Genomic DNA, 20,036 nt, shown 5'->3' on the forward strand with positions numbered 1-20,036 from the left:
TGAGAGGCTCGCCCGCCTCATCTCAGCTTTCTAACCTAACTCCTGAGAGGCTCGCCCGCCTCATCTCAGCTTTCTAACCCAACTCCTGAGAATTTGGTTTATCGACGTTGCCTTATTCACGAGAGGATCACCCGCCTGCTCGAGCTACGGCCGCCTAATCTCACGCTTCCCTCCGTATGCTAACTGGACCTTACTTTCCTTTCCGGGCGTCCAACGCCCTTGTGACGCTTTTAACTTTACTTATGAAACCAATCTATTCCCTATCCTCGGCGCCCTCTTGGGGCACCTTACTCCCCCGTCCCGTAACGTTACCCTGACGGATCCATAAACAGTCAGTTGCTCCGGAGCCCCAAACGGCTCGTTCTTAAATTTTGTTCGAGGATCAGGCTCGAGCAGGGGACGGGCAAACAGCACCTGAGCGACAGAGTGGGTTCCAATTTAGCCTAAAATCCCAGTCTATAACAAAATAAACCCAAAACTCACCTCACCTGGACCGATTAAAACCAGCTGGTGTTTTTTCCCACTCACTCGCGCCTGGAGCCGCGTCCCGAGTCTGCCCGAGCTGACTCCTGCCTGGCTCGCCATTTGACGGATCGAAGACTTAGGACTCGAGACTGAGAAGGAACAACTGATATATTTATTGAATTCATGATACACAAGCTTGTGGAAAACAGGATGTCGTGAGAAACTCACAAAAATGACCAACTCTACAACATAATGCTCTGAAATAATTCGGTCAAGCTTTCACTTTATAAAGGGAATATTGGGGTGTGGTTTTAGCTCTCAAGACGAAGAGAAAGACAGAGTGGTCTCCTCGGTTCGTCCAAGGTCACTCATGGGTCAAACAACATGTTGACGACTTTCTAGAATCCTATTTTTTTGGGGAAAGTTCAGCGAGGGTGGATAGTCGTAAAAATGCCAAACATGAAAGTGATCTAACACAGTCTTAAGGGAGACTGGAAAGATACGGTTGGTCTTCACAGAGTGAAGGATTATGCCATCAGGGCCTGGCTTTTATTAAAATATATAACTCCTTATAAGGATATAGCAAGTTCCAAAGGAATATTTCGACAGTAAGAGAACATGCCATCACAGTAACTTAACTCTTTAACAGGAAATATAATGGATAAAGTTGCAAAGCAACACATACAAATTGGTTATATTTTGGCAATTGAGCAACATTTTTAGCATAATACTGGGAGGGGGATCTCAGGTCCCACATACCAAAATTCTTGTGAGAGGCTAGAAAGATACCGTTGGTTTCTTTCACAGAGTAAGGGATAATTCCTTATAAGGAGAAAAGGAATTATAGTATTAAAAGGATACAGCAATCAATCAAAACAAAACATATAGTTGGTCATACTTGGTAATTGGTCAAACAATAATAGAACACAAAGGGGGGGGGGGGGGGATAGGTCTGAAGCCCCACATATATATGTACTAGCAGAGGTACCCGGCTTTGCACGGGAGTGGGAGGAGGAGGGGAGGGGGAAGAGGAGGGGAGGGGAACGGGGGGGAGGGGGGAGGGGGAAGCGGGGGAGGAGGAGGGGCTTTATATTTCAACTGCCAAGTTTTTTTAATTTTAAGGTGTGCTGTAGTCAGAAGCGCTAGAAGCGCTGCGCTCCCTCCCTTCGAATCCCTCTCTCTTCTGCTAGTGCTAATACGCTAATTTTAAAACCCGAAATTTTTTAAATGTTTATGTCTCCGTGACATTCCTGGGACCATCCCGAGTCGAACAGTACTTTCCGCTCGCAAATCCGTCCACGGGTTCTCGAGATCTTAGAGATCATACATCAGGCCAACTCTACTTTATATATATAGATAATATATATATATGTATAATATACGTATATATATATATATATATATATAATATACATATATATATATATATATATGTATAATATATATATATATGTATAATATATATATATATGTATAATATATATATATATGTATAATATACATATATATATATATGTATAATATATATATATATATGTATAATATACATATATATATATATGTATAATATATATATATATATGTATAATATATATATATATATATGTATTATATATATATATATATGTATAATATATATATATATATATATATATATATATATATATATATATATATATATATATATATTGTTACGGAACCCAACGTCGGCCTATGGTTCCCCTTTGAGGGGGGATTAGTCCCCTCGTTTGTTACTGACTGACGTGGTCCCTGAAGCTGCACTGCGACCTCCAGAAAGGCCGGTGAGCAGCTTCGTTCGCGACCGCGGGTAAGATGTTAATTTGCCGAGCGGATGGCAGCCGCGGCCCGAACCGTTAACAAGTACTAACCCGATCCTGAAACGTTGGCCAAATCGTGCCACAGGTATTCAATGGGGAAAAGACAAAGACGACGGATGTGAAGAAGAAGAAGACAAAAATGGTTTGAAATAAGACTATAATTTATTACTATTATTTACAACCAAAAGAAACCAAGGAAGAAGGAAAGATAATTAAATAAAGACAGAAGGAATCAAGGAGACACAGTGCAATTTCTAGCTTAACTAAACAGGCTTAACTTATACCCCAGGACAGAACACACAAAACAAACACGTACACAAAAGGATGGAAGGACAGGAATCGTTTGGAGGGATGAGCAGGTGGAATCACAGGGCACAGCGAGCAGGTCCACTCCGGGCGGGAAGCGAGGAGCCGGCAGCTTCTTGTATTCGGCTTTACACCGCACACCGGCAGGGTCACTCGCTGCCCCGTCAGGGCTTCACGCGGCTGGTTGAAACGGGGCTGGTTGAAGCGGCTCTTTGTCAAAGGCTTTTCGTATCTCTCACGCAACAACCCTTGTCAAAGGCTTTTCGTATCTCTCACGCAACAACCCTTACTTGTCAAAGGCTTTTCGTATCTCTGACGCTTATATCTCCCTCTGCAGAACTGCTCGTGGGGCTTCCTCACTCATCTGCCTAAGCAGTCCCTCCCAACTCCCTTTTATGAGGCGCGTGGCGATCAAGCCGCCGGCCTTTTGGAAATGCCCATCGGGTCGCTCTCCGCAGTGCCGATTGGTGGGCACGGGCTCTCTGGCTCCACCCTTGATGACGATGGGCGGGCACGCCCTTCTTCCCAGAGCTGACCACGCCGTAATGGCGGCAAATGCAGTTGGCAGTAGAGGCTTTGGGAATGGGAATGAAAGGGGATCTATCTATTTGAATTCGGTGCAATGGAGTATTAATTAATGGACGACAAAGCCTTAACCTAATACACAGAATAAGGAAATAAACTACCAACAAGGAGGAAATCTATGATTGGCTAACGTGATTGTATATGACCTAACTAAGGGACGCCCTTTTGACCTTTATACACAACTGGAGGAAGGAGGGTGATATTTTACCATTTACTACACAATAAAAAAAACACAATTCTCATATCCACAACAATATATATACACATTTATATATTTATTTATTTATATGTATATTTATTTATATATTTATTTATAAATTAATTTATATATTTCTTTATCTATTTTTATATATATATTCCCGAGAGGATGGCCCGCCTAGGGCCCCCCATATATATACTCAACATCAAAATAAACATCAAATCTTTAGAAGGACACTCATTGAAATCCTCCACGCAAAAATTAAAAATATTTGAACACAGAGGTAACGTTCAGCTATCTTTACTAAACACATGTTAATAAACAAGAGGTTGCCTCGATCACAAAAAAGTGAAAAGCATGAACATCACAAGGGGTGGTGCAACAAAAGTCACAGCACTGCAACACAAAGGCACGCGCCTGAATACAGTCAAAACAAAATGACACGGGAATGGACACAACACTCCGATCAGTCAAGGACAGAATGACAGCAGTCCTCTATCGTGTGTCCTCCCTGAGCTGTGATGCAGGCTGTTCACCTCCGACGCATGCTCTGCACCAGGCGTCTGATGCGGTCCTGGGGAAGTCTATTCCACTCCTCCTGCAAGCCTTGAATGAGCATTTACCAATTGACAGCTGTTGATCTCCTCGATGCAAGACGTCGACCAAGCTCATCCCATAAATGCTCAATGGGATTGAGGTCAGGGGAATAAGGCATCCAAGACATCACTTCAACACCCTGTTCCTGGAGGAAGTTGGTGGTCAGGTGAGCAGCATGGGGACGAGCATTGTCCTTCTGGAAAACTGCGATGTCAGGATGACCCTGGAGAAATGGCATCAGATGAGGTCTCAAAACTTCATTTCCATAATGTTGACAAGTGAGATTGCTTTCGATGATGACCAGAGGTGTCCTGAAACGGGTAGAAATGCCGGCCCATACCATCACACTGGGTCCTCCCCAACGATTGATCTGGCAAATACAGCGTGATGCATACCTTTCCCCACCTCTGTGCCATACCCTTTGACACCCATCAGCAGCATGGAGGCAAAATCTGGAGTCATCGCTGAACAAGACTGCACTCCACTGTTGATGTGTCCAGCGGCGATGCTGCAGACGCCATCTTAGTCTGTTCCGCCGATGCACTGCGTTCAACACTGGACCTCTGCAAGGACGTCTTGCCACCAGGCCCCGACTTTTCAAGTGCCTCCGCACAGTAGAGATGCTGATACGGTTGTTGTGGGGACCTTTTGTCACTGCAGCTGTTTGCGTCGCAGGGCGGAAACTATCAGGAAGATGCTGCAGCACAATCTAGCGGTCTTGGTTTGGGGTGGTTACCCGTGGTCTTCCTCTTCGTGGACCATCATTCACAGTTCCAGTTTCACCGTAATGCCTGGCCAGGTTGGAAATTGCAGGCTTTGAGCAACCAAGACGTTGGACAATTGTTCACTGGCTTACACCAGCCTCAAGCATCCCAATTGCCCTTAAACGTTGTTCAGATGTCAGACGTGGCATCTGAATTTCTTGTCGTTTTCCCTGTCAGAAGCCTCTCGAGTGACTATAGACAACAACACACAACAGCAGTAAATTAATGTCTAACCACGAGAACTGTAGGATTTCATTATGAGGGCCATTATTTAAAGGGAAAGATCCCTATAGAGAACCACTCAAGCATGCCATTGTTGATCAACCAGGTGATTGAAGTGAAGTTCCAGTTACATAATCAGCCATTACGATTGAAGAAACGTATTTGTAAAGCTGCACATTTCAAAAAATTAGTGAAAAGTTTATTTTGATGTTCATTTTATATATGTATGTGTGGGTGCTCACGTGAATATATGGTTCATATCTAGGACATATAGGTTTCCTATTAGGCAGACCATTATTTTGCAAAACATAGATTGCCTCTTCTCAAAGAGGAAGACGACAGCAACAAGTTTTACAATAAAAAAAAATTCTGTTGTTGTTCTCACTTTCGCACCACCGAGAGTAGCCTCAGAGACACCAGCAAATTGTTTTGAACCAAAACACATTCTCAGATTAACAAAGTTTTCCAAGGACAGCTATTGTGAGGTTAGAACTGTTTCTGTGCTCATCTGACCAAAAGCTTTTGCTTGTATAATAGGGATATTATTTGATCACATAATTTGTTCTCCAAAGTTGTGAGTGAGCAGGTGCATTTGAGGATATGATGTGCAGATGTATTTTCCGGCTTAGTTATTTGCAGACAATTGCGTTGTGGTTTAAAAAAAGAAGGTGGGGTTTTGGGGGTGGGTGAGGAGAGCATGAGAAGAAATAGAAGGAAAATGGTTCAATATGTTTGGGGAAAAGGGCAGTCAACTTGTTGTAATATGTTGTTGGACTTGTTCTTTCACCACTTATTCAATTTCTTTCCTTTCCTCCCTTTTGTCCCATTTACTCTTTTGAAGACACCAATGGTGAGAATGTTGCTGAATCTCTGATCTCGGAGGGCTTGGTGGCTGTACGCCGAGAAGGCATTCGAATGAGCAAGTACGTCCCTGTTTGCACTTAGAAGTGCAAGTACTACTCCCCACCCCCACTCCCTCACTTCCTCTCATGTGTTGCCATCCTTGGTGTGCACATGTATCATTCAGCCCATGGACTGGTAGGATGTTATGGAGACACAATCCCCTCTAAGCTGTATAGCCTGGGTTCAAATATTGGCCTAGTTATAAACTGTTATTTACAGGCAAGGTGATTTATGTTTGTGCGAAATGATTTATCAAAAATAAGTAATATTCCCCTGCTCTGAGTAATATTCTCCCCCTTCCCCGACTCACTTTTTTAATGGGATCCAAGGCTTATAGTGGAGCTGACACGTATAAATTTCTGTTTCATTATGATTATCCCATATCCTGATGCTGTGTGGACTGCGCTTCCCCACTGATGGACCCGCTGGTAGCTTGTAACTGTTGCTGCGTTTTTGCCTGAGGAAGAACTGCTGAAATATATGTATCCGGGTTCTTCCCAACATCTTTGTTCCTTTCACATTTCTTTCTACTTTTTCATATTTCTCTTTATTCATTCTAATTTTCTTCTTCTGTATTTCTCGCTTTCTTTATCTATCTGTCTTAGGAGAAGTGAATTCTTGCAGAAAATTTTCTGGAAGGTTCACTTGGCAGCACCTGGATGGGTTTGAGGGTAGAGGATTAGCAGCTGAAACCTGAATCCTATCCAGGTTCCTCCTGATGACTCCATCTTTTCTCTACATCGTCTGGTTCCTTCTGATGACTCCAATGCAGTATTTGGTTTTCCGTTTCAATACACATACATGGCCATCCAGCCAAATCCATGAGACAACACAGGAAAGGAAGATGAAACAAACACAGCCACTGAGCTTGGGTGAAGTGCCTTCACTTCCTGGGGCACTCTGGTTACCAGCGGAATCACAACAATGGTGCCGCCTTTCTCACCTCACCCAGCGTGAATTTCCTCCTCTCCATGGATGCCAGCCGATCGGTATTTTCCATGCCCTAAACTTTTGAAATGCTGAATGTCAAACAAGGAAGCAGCACGTACCATTAATTGTTTTTGGTGTGACTATTTCAGCCAGGGGTTGAATCATGGACCTCCCAGACTTGGAGCAGGTGCTCCAACCATTAAACCACTAAATCTGGTCGAAAATGAAAGGGAATATGATGAGCTGCCTCTCACCTTATTGCAATGGTTCCATTATGGAAATGTTGCTCACCATTGCACTGCTTTGCATTCCGATGTTTTTTTTTATTCATAATCAGCAATGGGCTTGCCAAATGAGAGTCTTAACTTTGCTTTCATGGGTGGTTTAAGTGCAAATGAGAGGAATGGGTTGAGTCGTTAGTTACCTCTGCCACCAAAGGTGGATGGAGGTTATTTTCACCCCTGTCTGTCTGTTTGTTTGTTTGTTTGTTTGTCTGTTTGTTTGTCCGTTTGTGAAACAAAATATCTCAAAAAGTTGGAGACGGATTCAGACGAAATTTGGCAGAGATGTAGCATATGTGACAAGGACGAAATGATTAGATTTTGGTGAAGGTAAGGATTCGGATCTGGCTAATATAATTTTTTAAGTGATTCTTCACTATTGGGAGATCGGGCCAAAAACGATACATTAGCAGGATGTCTCAAAAAGTTGTGAACGGATTTGGACGAAACTTGGTGGAGAGGTTGGGTTTCTGACAAGCACGATGCGATTCGATGTTGGTGAAGATCTGAATATGGATTCGGATATGAGAATTATTTAATTTTAAGTGATTCTTCACAATTGGGAGATGGGGCAAAAAACGATATAGGGGTAATGGGGGATCGACTGAATGCAAAAATGGAGGCCCAGGGGGACAAATGCACCCGGGAAATGAAAGAAATGAGGGACGAAGCAAGGTGTAACAAGGGCGAATAACAGCCAAGACTTTGATATCAAACATTATCAGACAAGTTGATATCAGTTGATATCTGAAAAAGTTATGGATGGATTTGAACGAAACTTGTTGGACAGATTGTGTGTGTGACAATGAAAAATCAATTCAATTGTGGTGAAGATCTGGATCCAGCAAGTGTAATTTTTTAAGTGATTCTTCATCATTGAGTGATATGGCCAACCAGGCAGAGGTATGCTCTCTACAGAGTGCCATGCAAGTTGTTGCTCTTTTTTTCGTGCTTGTCAGATTGCATTTCAGAAGATTGACTGGCGAAATGAATCTGCTGAGCCATTAAACCTTAATTGTATGTCAATTGTATTGGTTATCCACAGCCCTGATCAGGCACGACTTTGTGAGTTGGAAGAACAAGCGAAGGTTCAGAAAATCGGCATGTGGTCTGACGAGAATTCATCGCATACAGTGCGCGATATGAAGTGGGTACTTGACAACCCACGTCACTTCGTGGACTCTTTTCATCAGAAGCCTGTGAATGGTGAGGCACCATGAGTTATTCCTGTATAATACGCAAGCACTTGAAGAATATTGTCCTTGACCTCATCCTGCAAAGTCCAACCAAAATGTAATCAGGATTTGAGTCTTTGCAGACTTTTCCTCATCGTGAAACTCTTCCTTTTCCATTCTCCCCTCGCAGCCATTGTTGAGCACGTACGTGATGGCTGCACTCTGCGAGCCCTGCTGCTGCCGAGCAACCACATGGTCACAGTCATGCTATCGGGCATCAAGGTCAGTGTCTGTACAAGGACGGTTTACGGTTGCTGTTGCCTCTGACACCGAAGGTGAACTGAGGTTATGTTTTCACCTCTGTCTGTCTTTGTTTTTTGACTGTGAACAGGATATCTCAAAAAGTTGTGGACAGATTCGGACGAAACTTTGTGGACAGGTTTGGTGTCTGACGAGGATAAAATATATCAAACTTTGGGAAAGATCTGAATTTGGGTATGGATAAGAGATTTAAAAAAAAATTCAAATGATTCTTCACCATTGATAGATGGGGTTAAAGCAATATACAACAACAACAACAGGCTTTTTAAGGCCATTTTCCCTGCAAGAGCGGGGGTTAGCCTTGCGGTCCCCATGACAATCTTCTCCATTTTGCCCTATTTTCTGTATCTCCCCTTGTTAACCCCCTTGCCCGCATTTCTTCTTCCACCACCTTTAGCCAAGTCTCTCTTGGTCTTCCCTGTCCTCTACTTCCTTCTACATTCATTTCCATCACTCTTCTCAACCAGTCACTTTCACCCTTCCTCAACACATGACCAAACCATCTCAAACTGTTTCTCTTCACAGCATCCATCACAGGCTCTATTCCCATCATCTTTCACAATTCATCATTTGTCTTCCTCTCTCTCAACAATACTCCACACATCCACCGAACCATTCGCATTTCCACCCTTTCCAGCCTTTGTTGCTGCTCTACGTTCATTACCCTAGTCTCGCTCCTATAAATCATAACACTTCTCACACATGCAGCATACACCTTTCCCTTCAGCTTCAACGACACTCCCCTCCCCGTCAGCATGCCACTCAGTTCCCAAAACTTATTTCATGCACATGTCACTCCAGCAACCGTTGCCGAGTCTGATCCACCTTCTCCATTCAGCATGTCTCCTAGGTAACAAAAATGTTTTCACACCTTCCAGCTTCATGCCATCTCCAAGATCCAACTCAACATTTCCTCCATCTGCAGCTCCCTCTGAACACACCTTACACCTGAATGTAGCTGCCACACTGGTTAATGACCCTCTCAAACCACGACATTTTTGATGAACCCACTCAACGCACATTGTACATTGAATTGAATTCACTCCGACACCCTTCCTGCACACAGCACACGGACACTTCCCAGTTCTTTCCACCTCACCACATGCTTTACCACTTGCCATCACCTTCGTTTTTCCGATATTCACCTTCAGACCTTTTGTCTCCATACATTCCTTCCACTTGTTCATCTTCTCCTTCAGTCCATCCATACTTTCTGCAATCAACACCAGATCATCTGCATACAACAACTCCCACGGAAAACCCTCCTTTACGTTCTGAGCCAGCATCTCCATCACAGCTACAAATAGTAATGGACTTAGTACCGACCCCTGATGCACTCCCACCTTCACCTCAAACTCACCACTGTTCCCGCCCTTCGTCCTTAAAGCTGTGCGTGCTCTTTTGTACATTGCCATCACTACTCTGATCAACCATTCCTCCATTCCTAATTTCCTCAATGCCCATGTCACTACTTCACGTGGAACCCGATCGAATGCTTTCTCCAGATCAATAAACCCAAGAAACAACTTCTTCCTCTTCTCCATGTACTTCTCCTGCAACTGCCTCACAATAAAAAGCACGTCTGTCATTCCTCTTCCTGGCATAAATCCAAACTGCATTTCATCAATCTTCACTTTCTTCCTTATCCTCCTCTCCAACACCCTTTCCAATACCTTCATTCCATGCTCCAATAACTTTATCGCTCGATACGAGCCACAGTCCAGAGGGTCACCTTTCCCCTTGTATAGAGGGATGAGGGTACTCGGGTCCCAATCCACTGGAATGCGACCTTCTTTCACCACCAGATTGCAGATCTCTGTCATTCTCTTCACACCCCAACTTCCAGCTGCCTTCAACATATCTCCCACAACTCCCGTCGGCCCTCCCGCTTTTCTACTCTTCGTTGCTTTTATCACTTCCTTCTCGGTTATCTTCTCTGCCGGTTCAAAAACTGGGTTACTCTCTATGTTGTCATCCCATTCATTCTCTGCATTCAACAGTATTTCCATATATCTCTTCCATCTTCCTTTAATTCCATCTGGGTCCACAACGATTTGTCCCACTTCATCCTTCAAGCAACTCACCCCCATCACATCACACCTCTCTTTCGCTATCTGCTTTGCAATCCTGAATACCACTCTCTGACCCTCTTCCGAATCCAAGCGTTCTCCGAACATTTTCCTACATGCCTCCTGCGCCTTTGCTACCTCTTTCTTTGCAGCCTTCTTGGCTGCCTTATAACTTTCATGCTCTGTTTTTTCTGCCCCCATACCCTTCGCCTTCTGCCACTCCTTGAACTTCTTCCTCTTCTCGTCAATCTTCTTTCAAACTTCATCATCCCACCACCATGTTTCCGAGTGCCTCGGTGGTCCTTTTGTCCATCCACATACCTCACCAACAGCTCCCAACAGACTATTTTTCATTGACATCCAACCACGTTCAAGCTCAACCACATCATCCTCTTCCCTACTCAGCCTCTCTTTTAATGCCTCCCTTACTGTCACCTCTTTCAACCTCCACACCTTCATTCTCGGTTGGTACTTCACCCGCCGAGCTCTCCTCGCACCTTTCACAATTATGTCGCAGACAACCAAGTGGTGCTGTGAAACAGCCTCCTCCCCCGGGATCACCTTTGTGTCCCGGAGGTGCCCCCTATCTCGCCTACGCACCAGCAGGTAGTCGACGGTTGTCGTCAACCCACCTGACGTGTATGTAACAAGCTTATTATCCTCTTTCTGGAACTGAGTATTACAAATCAACATATCAGCTCCATCAGCAAACTCCAAAAGCTTTTCACCTTCTCCATTTCTCACACCATATCCGTAACCCCCATGAACTCTCTCAAAACCGTCCATACTCCTTCCCACATGTCCATTTCGGTCTCCTCCAACCACAACAACTTCCTCATCTTTCACGTTTTCCATCAGCTTCTCCATTGCACACCAGAACCTGTCCTTCTCTTCATCGCTCCGACCAACTTGCGGAGCATATCCCGAGATGTCGTTCACCAAGAGCTTTCCAATCATCATTTTCACCATCATCAACCTATCACTCACTCTGGTCACACTCACCACACTGTCTAAAAACTCCTCAGAAAACAGGACACCAACACCATTCACACCTTCCGGGCACCCTTGCCACACAAACTTGTATTTCTGTCCCTGCCTACCCTTCACAATTCTCACACCACTTCCCTTCCATCTCATCTCCTGCACACAACATATGTCTACTCTTCTTCTGACCAATACTTCCACCACTTCTCCTGATCTCCCTCTCATTGTCCCTACATTCCATGTCCCAAACCTCAGAAACCGATCTCCACGTCGGGCATCAGATGTTTTGTCGTCATAAATGGAGTGATTTCCACCCTTGTTTCGATCGGGTTCCCAACCTTGAGTTTTGACGAGAGGGCGTGGGGTCCCCCACGGGGTAATTCGGGCTGTACCCTGCCAATACGTAGTTGTAATTGTCATGGTTCTCTTTTTGAGGCAATGTTTTTATGGTCGGATGCCTTTCCTGATGCCAACCCTTTTAGTCGCCTCTTACGACACGCAGGGATACGGTGTGCCTATTCTAAAGCGGGGTACACACCGGCAGGTTAAAACAATATGCAGCACGATATTTCAAAAAGTTGTGGACGACTTCTGCTAAACCGAGGTGGATGAGTTGGTTCGGTGACAGCAACAAGCCAATTCTTATTTGGTTCAGGTCTGAATCCAGAGGATTTTGGATCAGTGGGTTCCAAAATTTAAACTGTTCAGCCTGGAGGACGTATGCGCTCTACCGAGTTCCGTTCTAGTTTGTCATGATTTCATCACATCTCACTCTTAATGAGCAAGCTTTCCAAACTGCAAATGAGATTTGCACAATATCTTGCCGAACAAGCAAAGCCCTGGTTGTGTGGAAGATTGCAAGACACACTTCTTATGCTGCTGTGTCTCTTCAGGGTTACGTCAAAGGCAAAATCAGTGTGTACCTCTTGGCTTTGCCACCCACCATTGGGTTAAGGAAGTTGTCTTGTATTTTGAACAAGCTGCACTATTTTCCCAGACTTGGACTGAAAGGAGTGTGACTTTCAAAATCCAAGAAACCACAGTCTCAGAATAATGGCCTTTTTTTTTTTTTTTTTTTTGTATACTGAATCGAGGCTCGTGAAAGAGCTGACATTTACTTCACAAACAAATCAACCAGACAAACAAAATATATAAAAAGAGGGAGCGGAAGACAAGAGAATGGGAAGCACGCAAACACTTGAGAGCACCCAACATTTATGAGCAGGGAGATGTGTGGTAGGGAGAGGGTTTGGGGGGAGGAGGCATGGGAAGGGGGGGGGGGGGGGTGGGAGAAGTATAAAACACAAGGACACCAAGGACTTCCAGGACAGAAGTTGGTATTTCAAAAAGTGGAATTGGGGTGAAATTATCGGGGATAGAAAAGATCAAGGTTTTGGATGGGGGAAGATAAGAGATGGTGGTGAACAGCTGTTTTAAAGACTTGGAGGGTGGAGTGGGATTGAAGAGAGTGAGGGAGTTTGTTCCAGAGGCGGGAGAAAAGAGGAATGAAGGAGTGAAGGTGAGCAGAGAGTCTTGATTTTGGCAATTTAACCATAAGAGGGTTGCAGGCAGATCTTGTGCGACCTGTAGGAATATTTGCGGGACAGAGCCCAGAGAGAGCTGGGGGGGCAAGGCCAGAGAGGAGTCGGTAGAAGACGGAAAGACCACCAACCTGCCTGCGGTGAGTGAGTGAGAGGCCCTTGGAGTTAGCTTCATCGTGGGAGATTCCAATGATTCTGAATGCTTTGCTTTCAACAGCGTGAAGACGAGCTAGGTGTGAGGCAGGAGCACCAGCCCAGAGGGGAGAGCAGTATTCCATTGAGCTGCGGATGAAAGCCTTGTACGTGGTGAGGAGCTCAGGTGTGCCAAAGAAGGACTTCGCACGACGGAGGATGCCCAGTCGGCGACTGGCTTTGGAGGCCAGATTTGAAATGTGGTTTTCCCAGGAAAGATCATGGCAGATAGTGAGACCCAAAAGTTTGAGTGACAGAACGTCTTGGAGAGGATTATTCAGAAAGTAGATGGGAGGGTTGTCCAGTCGGTCTTTTCGGAGAGACATCGTAAGAGTGTGAGATTTGTCAGGATTGAAAGACATGTTCCACTTGTTTGCCCAGTCTGTTATTTTTTCCAGGTCTGCAGAGAGTGAGGAGGCTGCAGACTGCCGATCTGAGGGATGAAGAATGGAGCGACAGAGAGTAGAGTCATCAGCAAAGAGATAGAGAGGATTTTCAAGAGAGTCGGCGAGATCATTGATGAAGACCAGAAAAAGCACAGGGCCCAGAACACTGCCTTGGGGAACTCCAGCCTGAACAGGAAGAGGAGATGAGAGAAACCCATTCAGGGCCACACGTTGACTACGACTAGAGAGGAAGTCCGTCAGCCATGCGTGGAGATTTCCATGGATGCCAACAGGTGTCCATGGTTTTGGCTTTGTTGGCTTTGGCTTTGGCTTTGATTTCCATGGCTTTGTGCAACATGGGCCTTTTGCACCGAACCGCTTTCATTAACTTGGCCTTGGTCATTATTCCTTGTCATTTCTTCGTGATGGCTTCTCAGTTTTTGCAACAGAATGGTATATTCTGCAGTGTTTGCAGTATTACTGCAAAGATTGTGCTTCATCAACTGCACATCCTTGCATCCCCAAAAAGGGCTTCCGTGTTTTATATATATATATATATATATATATATATATATATATATATATATATATATATATATATATATATATATATATATATATATATATATATATACATACAGTGGAACCTTGACTTACGAGTTTAATTCGTTCTGTGACCGAGCTCGTAACTCAATTTGCTCGTTTCTCAAATCAAATTTCCCCATTAAAATGCATTGAAATGCTATTAATCCGTTCCAGCCCGCCAAAAACCACACCAATTTTTTTTAAAATATGCAGTATATATAAAAATATCTCGCGCTTTATATTTCACCTGTATGCAGCATACAAGTTGGCAGGATGGCCTGGACTGGAGGTACGCACACTTGACTCTAAACTGTCCAGCCTGGGTTTGAATCCCGACCCAGCTATAACCTGTCATGTCGGTGTTTCACAGGCAGGGTGATTCATCAATGTGTGTACCGCTAAACTGGGCGCCCCGTTTGCGTCCCATTAGTTGTTGGATGTTAAGGATCTCACCGTGTCTTCCACAAAGAGAAGGCGAGCTATCGCCGGCACTCTGAACAAGTTGTGGCCTGGCATGCTCTTCTCCTCTGCCGTTATATACGTCCTCCTCGACATCTTTTTCCAGAAGAGCCCTGTCTCGTCACAGTTGAAGATTTGCTGGGGGATGTATCGTTCGGCTTCTATCAGTTCGGCAAAAGTTATAATAAAATCTTCAGCTGCCTTCACATCTGCCTCACGAAGTCGACAACACGCACACCTCGCTCATGTTTTTCGACGATTGCGTGTTTTATATCCAAGCACATCATCCTCTTCTTCTTCTCAGTACTGCCCTTGGCACTCAATTACTTAGGACCCATGGTTAAAACTAAGAAATTTTCCAAAATAACCAACATGCGAAAACAAAACAGCAGCGATATACGGCAGATATGCTTGCACGGCAAGATAACCACGTGACCGGAACCCACCTGGTGGCGGCTGGCGTAAGCTCCAAAATAACCAACATGCGAAAACAAAACAGCAGCGATATACGGCAGATATGCTTGCACGGCAAGATAACCACGTGACCGGAACCCACCTGGTGGCGGGTGGCGTAAGCTCGTAACTCAGATCTCGGCTCGCATCTCAAAGCAATAAACCGCCCGAGCGACGGCTCGTATCTCGGAAAACTCGTAAGTTGGTGCACTCGTAAGTCAAGGTTCCACTGTACTGTGTGTATATATATATATATATATATATATATATATATATATATATATATACATATATATATATATATATATATATATATATATATATATATATATATATATATACACAGTATATATATTTATATATACACAGTATATATATATATATATATATATATATATATATATATATATATATATATATATATATATATATATATATATATATATATATATTTCTTGGGGTGGGTTGGCCATGAATTCTCTGCTGGATCTCATGATACCAGCCACTAAATCTGCATATTGTCACGGGATATGAGAAGAATGCAAGATTCTGCTGGAATGCCATTGTAGATTGCCAGAACCTTGTTGTCTTCCTTGCTTAATGCTTGCTTAATGCAGTAATGTGACGTAATTCGACTCTGTTTCTGGCAAATCATCTTGACATCACCGTTAATGTTCCCACAATTAATGATTATCAAACTGCTAACGGGAAATCCCAACTTCTGCCACAGCTTTTTCGGCCTTCGTGCAGCGATTAACAACGCCTCGACCGAGATGATTGTTTTCTGATTAATGGCATATAAGGGATATCCAGACTGGATGTCCTTTTCAAGGGACTCTTCACCATGCTTGAATTTGTATATGTTGGGATAGCGAGGGGCACACCATTACCAAACACAACCACCAAGTGTTCCTGGATTTGGTTGCTTTTGTCATCTTTTTTTTGTACAAAATTGTAATTGTTGAACAGGGCTGAAATGGATTTTGCTGAAATCGATAACTTGTTGAGTGACAGTTTCAAATTCCTTGAAACACAAGACAAAGCAAAATCAAAGTATTAAAAGGCAATGCCTGGGTGTAGGTTTAATTTATACCAACCTGTGCAGGCTTTATGCTACAGATCAGTGGTCAGTTTTATGAACTCTGTTAGCACCTGCCACGCTATTGTTATTTGGTGTTGAAAGGTTTGCAGCACTGATTGGATGGAGCATTTTGTTCCCTTAAGTTTATTGGAGGAAGATGAGCTTTCTTTATCTGCCACTGTTGTCTTTGTGGGGACAGTTTGCCATCGGTACTGTGGAGGGTGTTCCAGTATTTTTTTCTGCCTTTTTATGACCTCGCAGCCGAAGGCTTTATGTTTGCGGGCTGTCCGTCTGTGCTTCTGTCTGTTATCGAGTTTTGGTCACCACGAAAAGTTGTGAACCACTGAAGGTTTTCAGCGAACCTTGGCACAGTTATGCACTACAATAAAGAGATTAACCGATTCGATTTTTGGTTCAAAAGGTTAAGGGTCAGAGGTCCAAGGTGGTGATAACCTGTGAACGACTGAAGAGGTGTCCACCCAACTTGACACAACGATAGACTGTCGTCCAAAGAAGAACTGATCCAATTCTGGTTAACCAGTTGAAAGGTCAAAGGTCACATAGCCTTTGAAAATTGTTTTGCAAACCATACCTAGAGTTGTAAGCATCTGATGATTGCTCTCTCCTCCTTTGTCCCCTGCCCCTCCGATAAGGTCGGAGACGGGGGGCATTAAAATGAGCTCTGTCCGACCAACCGATCATCCGTCCATGTATTTCTGTGTGCACGACATTTCAAAAACAGTTCAATATTTAACTTTCATATTAAACAGATCTATTCCTCCTACCACCCAAAAGGTGGGGGAGCCGAGAGTGTCAGCTCCTTGTATCTCTTGCACTCCCTCTCATGTAACTTTTTATCGAGGTCAAATGCTAACGGTGGGTCCAACATGGCCACAAGCATATATCCATATTGATGTATTCACATCAAATTCTATTTTCCCGTTATTCCTGTTGCCCTTGTGTTTCCATCCATTTCGTGTTTGCACCATTTTCCTTTGCCGACATGGTCAGAAATGTCTTTCAGTTTGTTTTGCATATTGTGTTATCGACCGTCTTGCTGAAATAATCCTGTTTTATTTCTCTTCATTTTCAAACTTTACTTTCTTGTCACTTCACCTTTCTTCAGTTATGTCCCTGTGATTGAGGAGAAATGTGTAATTGTCTTTTTTTAGGCAGCTTTGGCTTTATGATGAAGTTTTGCACGAAAATAATTTAATTTATGCTCTTATATTTGTTTTCGTTGTGTTGAGGATGTGTTGATGTGTGTTGAGGAAGGATGAAAGTGACTGGTTGAGAAGAGTGATGGAAATGAATGTAGAAGGAAGTAGAGGACGGGGAAGACCGAGAAAGACTTGGCTAAAGGTGGTGGACGAAGAATTGCGGGTAAGGGGGTTAGCAAGGGGAGATGTAGAAAATAGGGCAAAATGGAGAAGATTGTCATGGGGACCGCAAGGCTAACCCCCGCTCTCGCAGGGAAAATGGCCTTAAAATCCATGTTGTTGTTGTTTGTCTTATTTTTGTTTTTCTATGGCCAAGTCAACTTGCACATTAAAAATGAAATATTATTATTAAGATGAGTTTACCTTAAGGATAACAAAATAAAAATGCTTGAAAAGGTGGACTTTTTTGACATAACGTAATTACGGTAATGCTTTAAATGAGATTCACTGTTACAGGCACATTGATTTGAACACTGAAGCAAATGCCTTTAATTGGGCCGGTGCATTTTGATAGGTAAATGTGGGAAAGGGTAATGGAGGTTGTGCCCCACTTTGGTGATGTCTTGGAGAAGATTTTGTTCGTGTTTTACCACCTCGTCGGTGCCAGTTCCAGTGCCTTTCAGTACCCGTTAACAGTGACCTAAGCCGGCTCCATGAATGCAATCTCGAAGCGGCGTAACCATCTTTACGAGAGCTATTATAAATGGGGTTGTTGAGATGTGATGGGGATGCTTGAGGCTCCAAATGGTGATTTCTGCTGGGTTTTTTTTTTTGTTGTTGTTTTTTTTTTTTTTTTTTTTTTGTATCCTGAATCGAGGCTCGTGAAAGAGCTAACATTTACTTCACAAACAAATCAACCAGACAAACAAAACACACAAAAAGAGGGAGCGGAAGACAAGATGGGGAGAGAAGGGCAAGCACACATACACAACATTTGAGAGCAGGGAGATGTGTGTGTCCTTCTTTTCATTACCTCTCCTACACTACACACACGAACACACATAAATACATACACACGCGTACATCCACACACATACGTGGCTTGTTTGGTGCGCGCGCGCACACACACACACACACACACACACACACACACACACACACACACACACACATACACACACACACACACACACGCGCGCTACATGATCACAATGCTCATACATCTTGCTGACTGTGGAGTTTCACGACGTTTAATTAACCAAGTGCTGGCTATTGCTCTTCCTGCTGCTCTGGGGCTAAGGGGAAATAGCATAAATTAACGTGCACTTCGGCTACATTGTAGAAGGTTCATCTGGAGTAAGTAATGTGTCAGTGCCATGAAAGGGAGCATTTCGAATGCATTTGTTGATAATGTCGTATTTTTCTTGCGGTAGTGCTTGTTGTCGTCCTGTTCCATACACGCCCGAGTTTGCGGACCCCTGAGAATGCATATTTGATGGTACCTTGTGTTGAAAGGGCAGTGTAAAATAGCAAACTGTGATTTATGCATGTGTTTGCCACGATGTATGCCAATGTGTGCATTTTGGCAAAACATAGCACATGTCTGAGGATAAAGCGATGATCTTGTGTAGTTTTGGTATCCCTGTTCATCTGTTAACTGAAATGTAAAACGATTGACAAGGATAATTAAGAGTTTGAGATTTTGAGCAGTATTTTTTCCCCATTTTCGGACTTTATAATTCACACAACCCTTTGAGAAGTGATGTAATCTTTTCATTTGGCTTAATTGTTCTTCCCAACTGAACACAGAACTCATGATGATGGGATTTCTGTTTGACATCACATACTGTCGCTTATTAACCTCGCCTGAGGAGAGGATATTGCATTTGAGTCCGTTTGTCTGCACAGAATAAATATGATTTTCTCTGCAACCGTTGGTCCAATTGACAGGAAATTTTCACCATAGGTGCAACTCCACCTGTATAATTTTTAATGATAATTATGACGTCATAGGCCACGTTGTTCGGCCGCCATCTTGGAAAAACCGAAAAACTTTGCACCTCTACAGCTCATTGTAAATAACTCTCCATGGGGAATAAAATATGTTAATGATGATGTCATGGGTGCCTCCATTATGACGTCGTAATTCGACAAGTACAAAACTTCATCCTATCAAGATGAAATTTATGGAGTATAATCTTGGAATAAATTGGTGGAGAAAAAAAATACTAATGATGACGTCATCGGTCACGTGGTTCTGCCGCCATATTTGTTTTAACACAAAAGTCTTAAAAACCACTGAAAATACATCCTGGTGAGGGTTTGCAATCTCTGATTGCTCTTTTTCTTGTTTCAAGTGCAATCTCTACGAATGTCATTGTAAATCACAGAAAGGTACATAAATGTGGTTATCGGAAACGGGGATACTTTCTGCCGCAAACATATATCAAATATGTTGGGTTGACAGGATGGCCTAGAGGCACGCACACTCGCCTCTAAGCTGTTGAGCCTGGGTTTGAATCTCGGCCCAGCTATCCCAC

General features: G+C 43.4%; 1 protein-coding gene across 1 annotated transcript in view; it reads left to right on the plus strand.

Annotated features, from left to right (window-relative positions):
- The window catches only part of SND1 (staphylococcal nuclease and tudor domain containing 1), a gene marked incomplete in the record, with an annotated part of 904,817 nt that overhangs the window by 135,641 nt on the left and 749,140 nt on the right, over positions 1-20,036 (plus strand). Inside the window, 3 exon segments of the mRNA XM_078777892.1 lie at positions 5,818-5,899; positions 8,136-8,296; positions 8,456-8,547. Coding sequence (XP_078634018.1) covers positions 5,818-5,899; positions 8,136-8,296; positions 8,456-8,547 — 335 coding nt within the window.

This window comes from Myxine glutinosa, chromosome 1 (assembly GCF_964187855.1).
Source record: "Myxine glutinosa chromosome 1, kmMyxGlut1.1, whole genome shotgun sequence".
NCBI lineage: Eukaryota > Metazoa > Chordata > Myxini > Myxiniformes > Myxinidae > Myxine > Myxine glutinosa.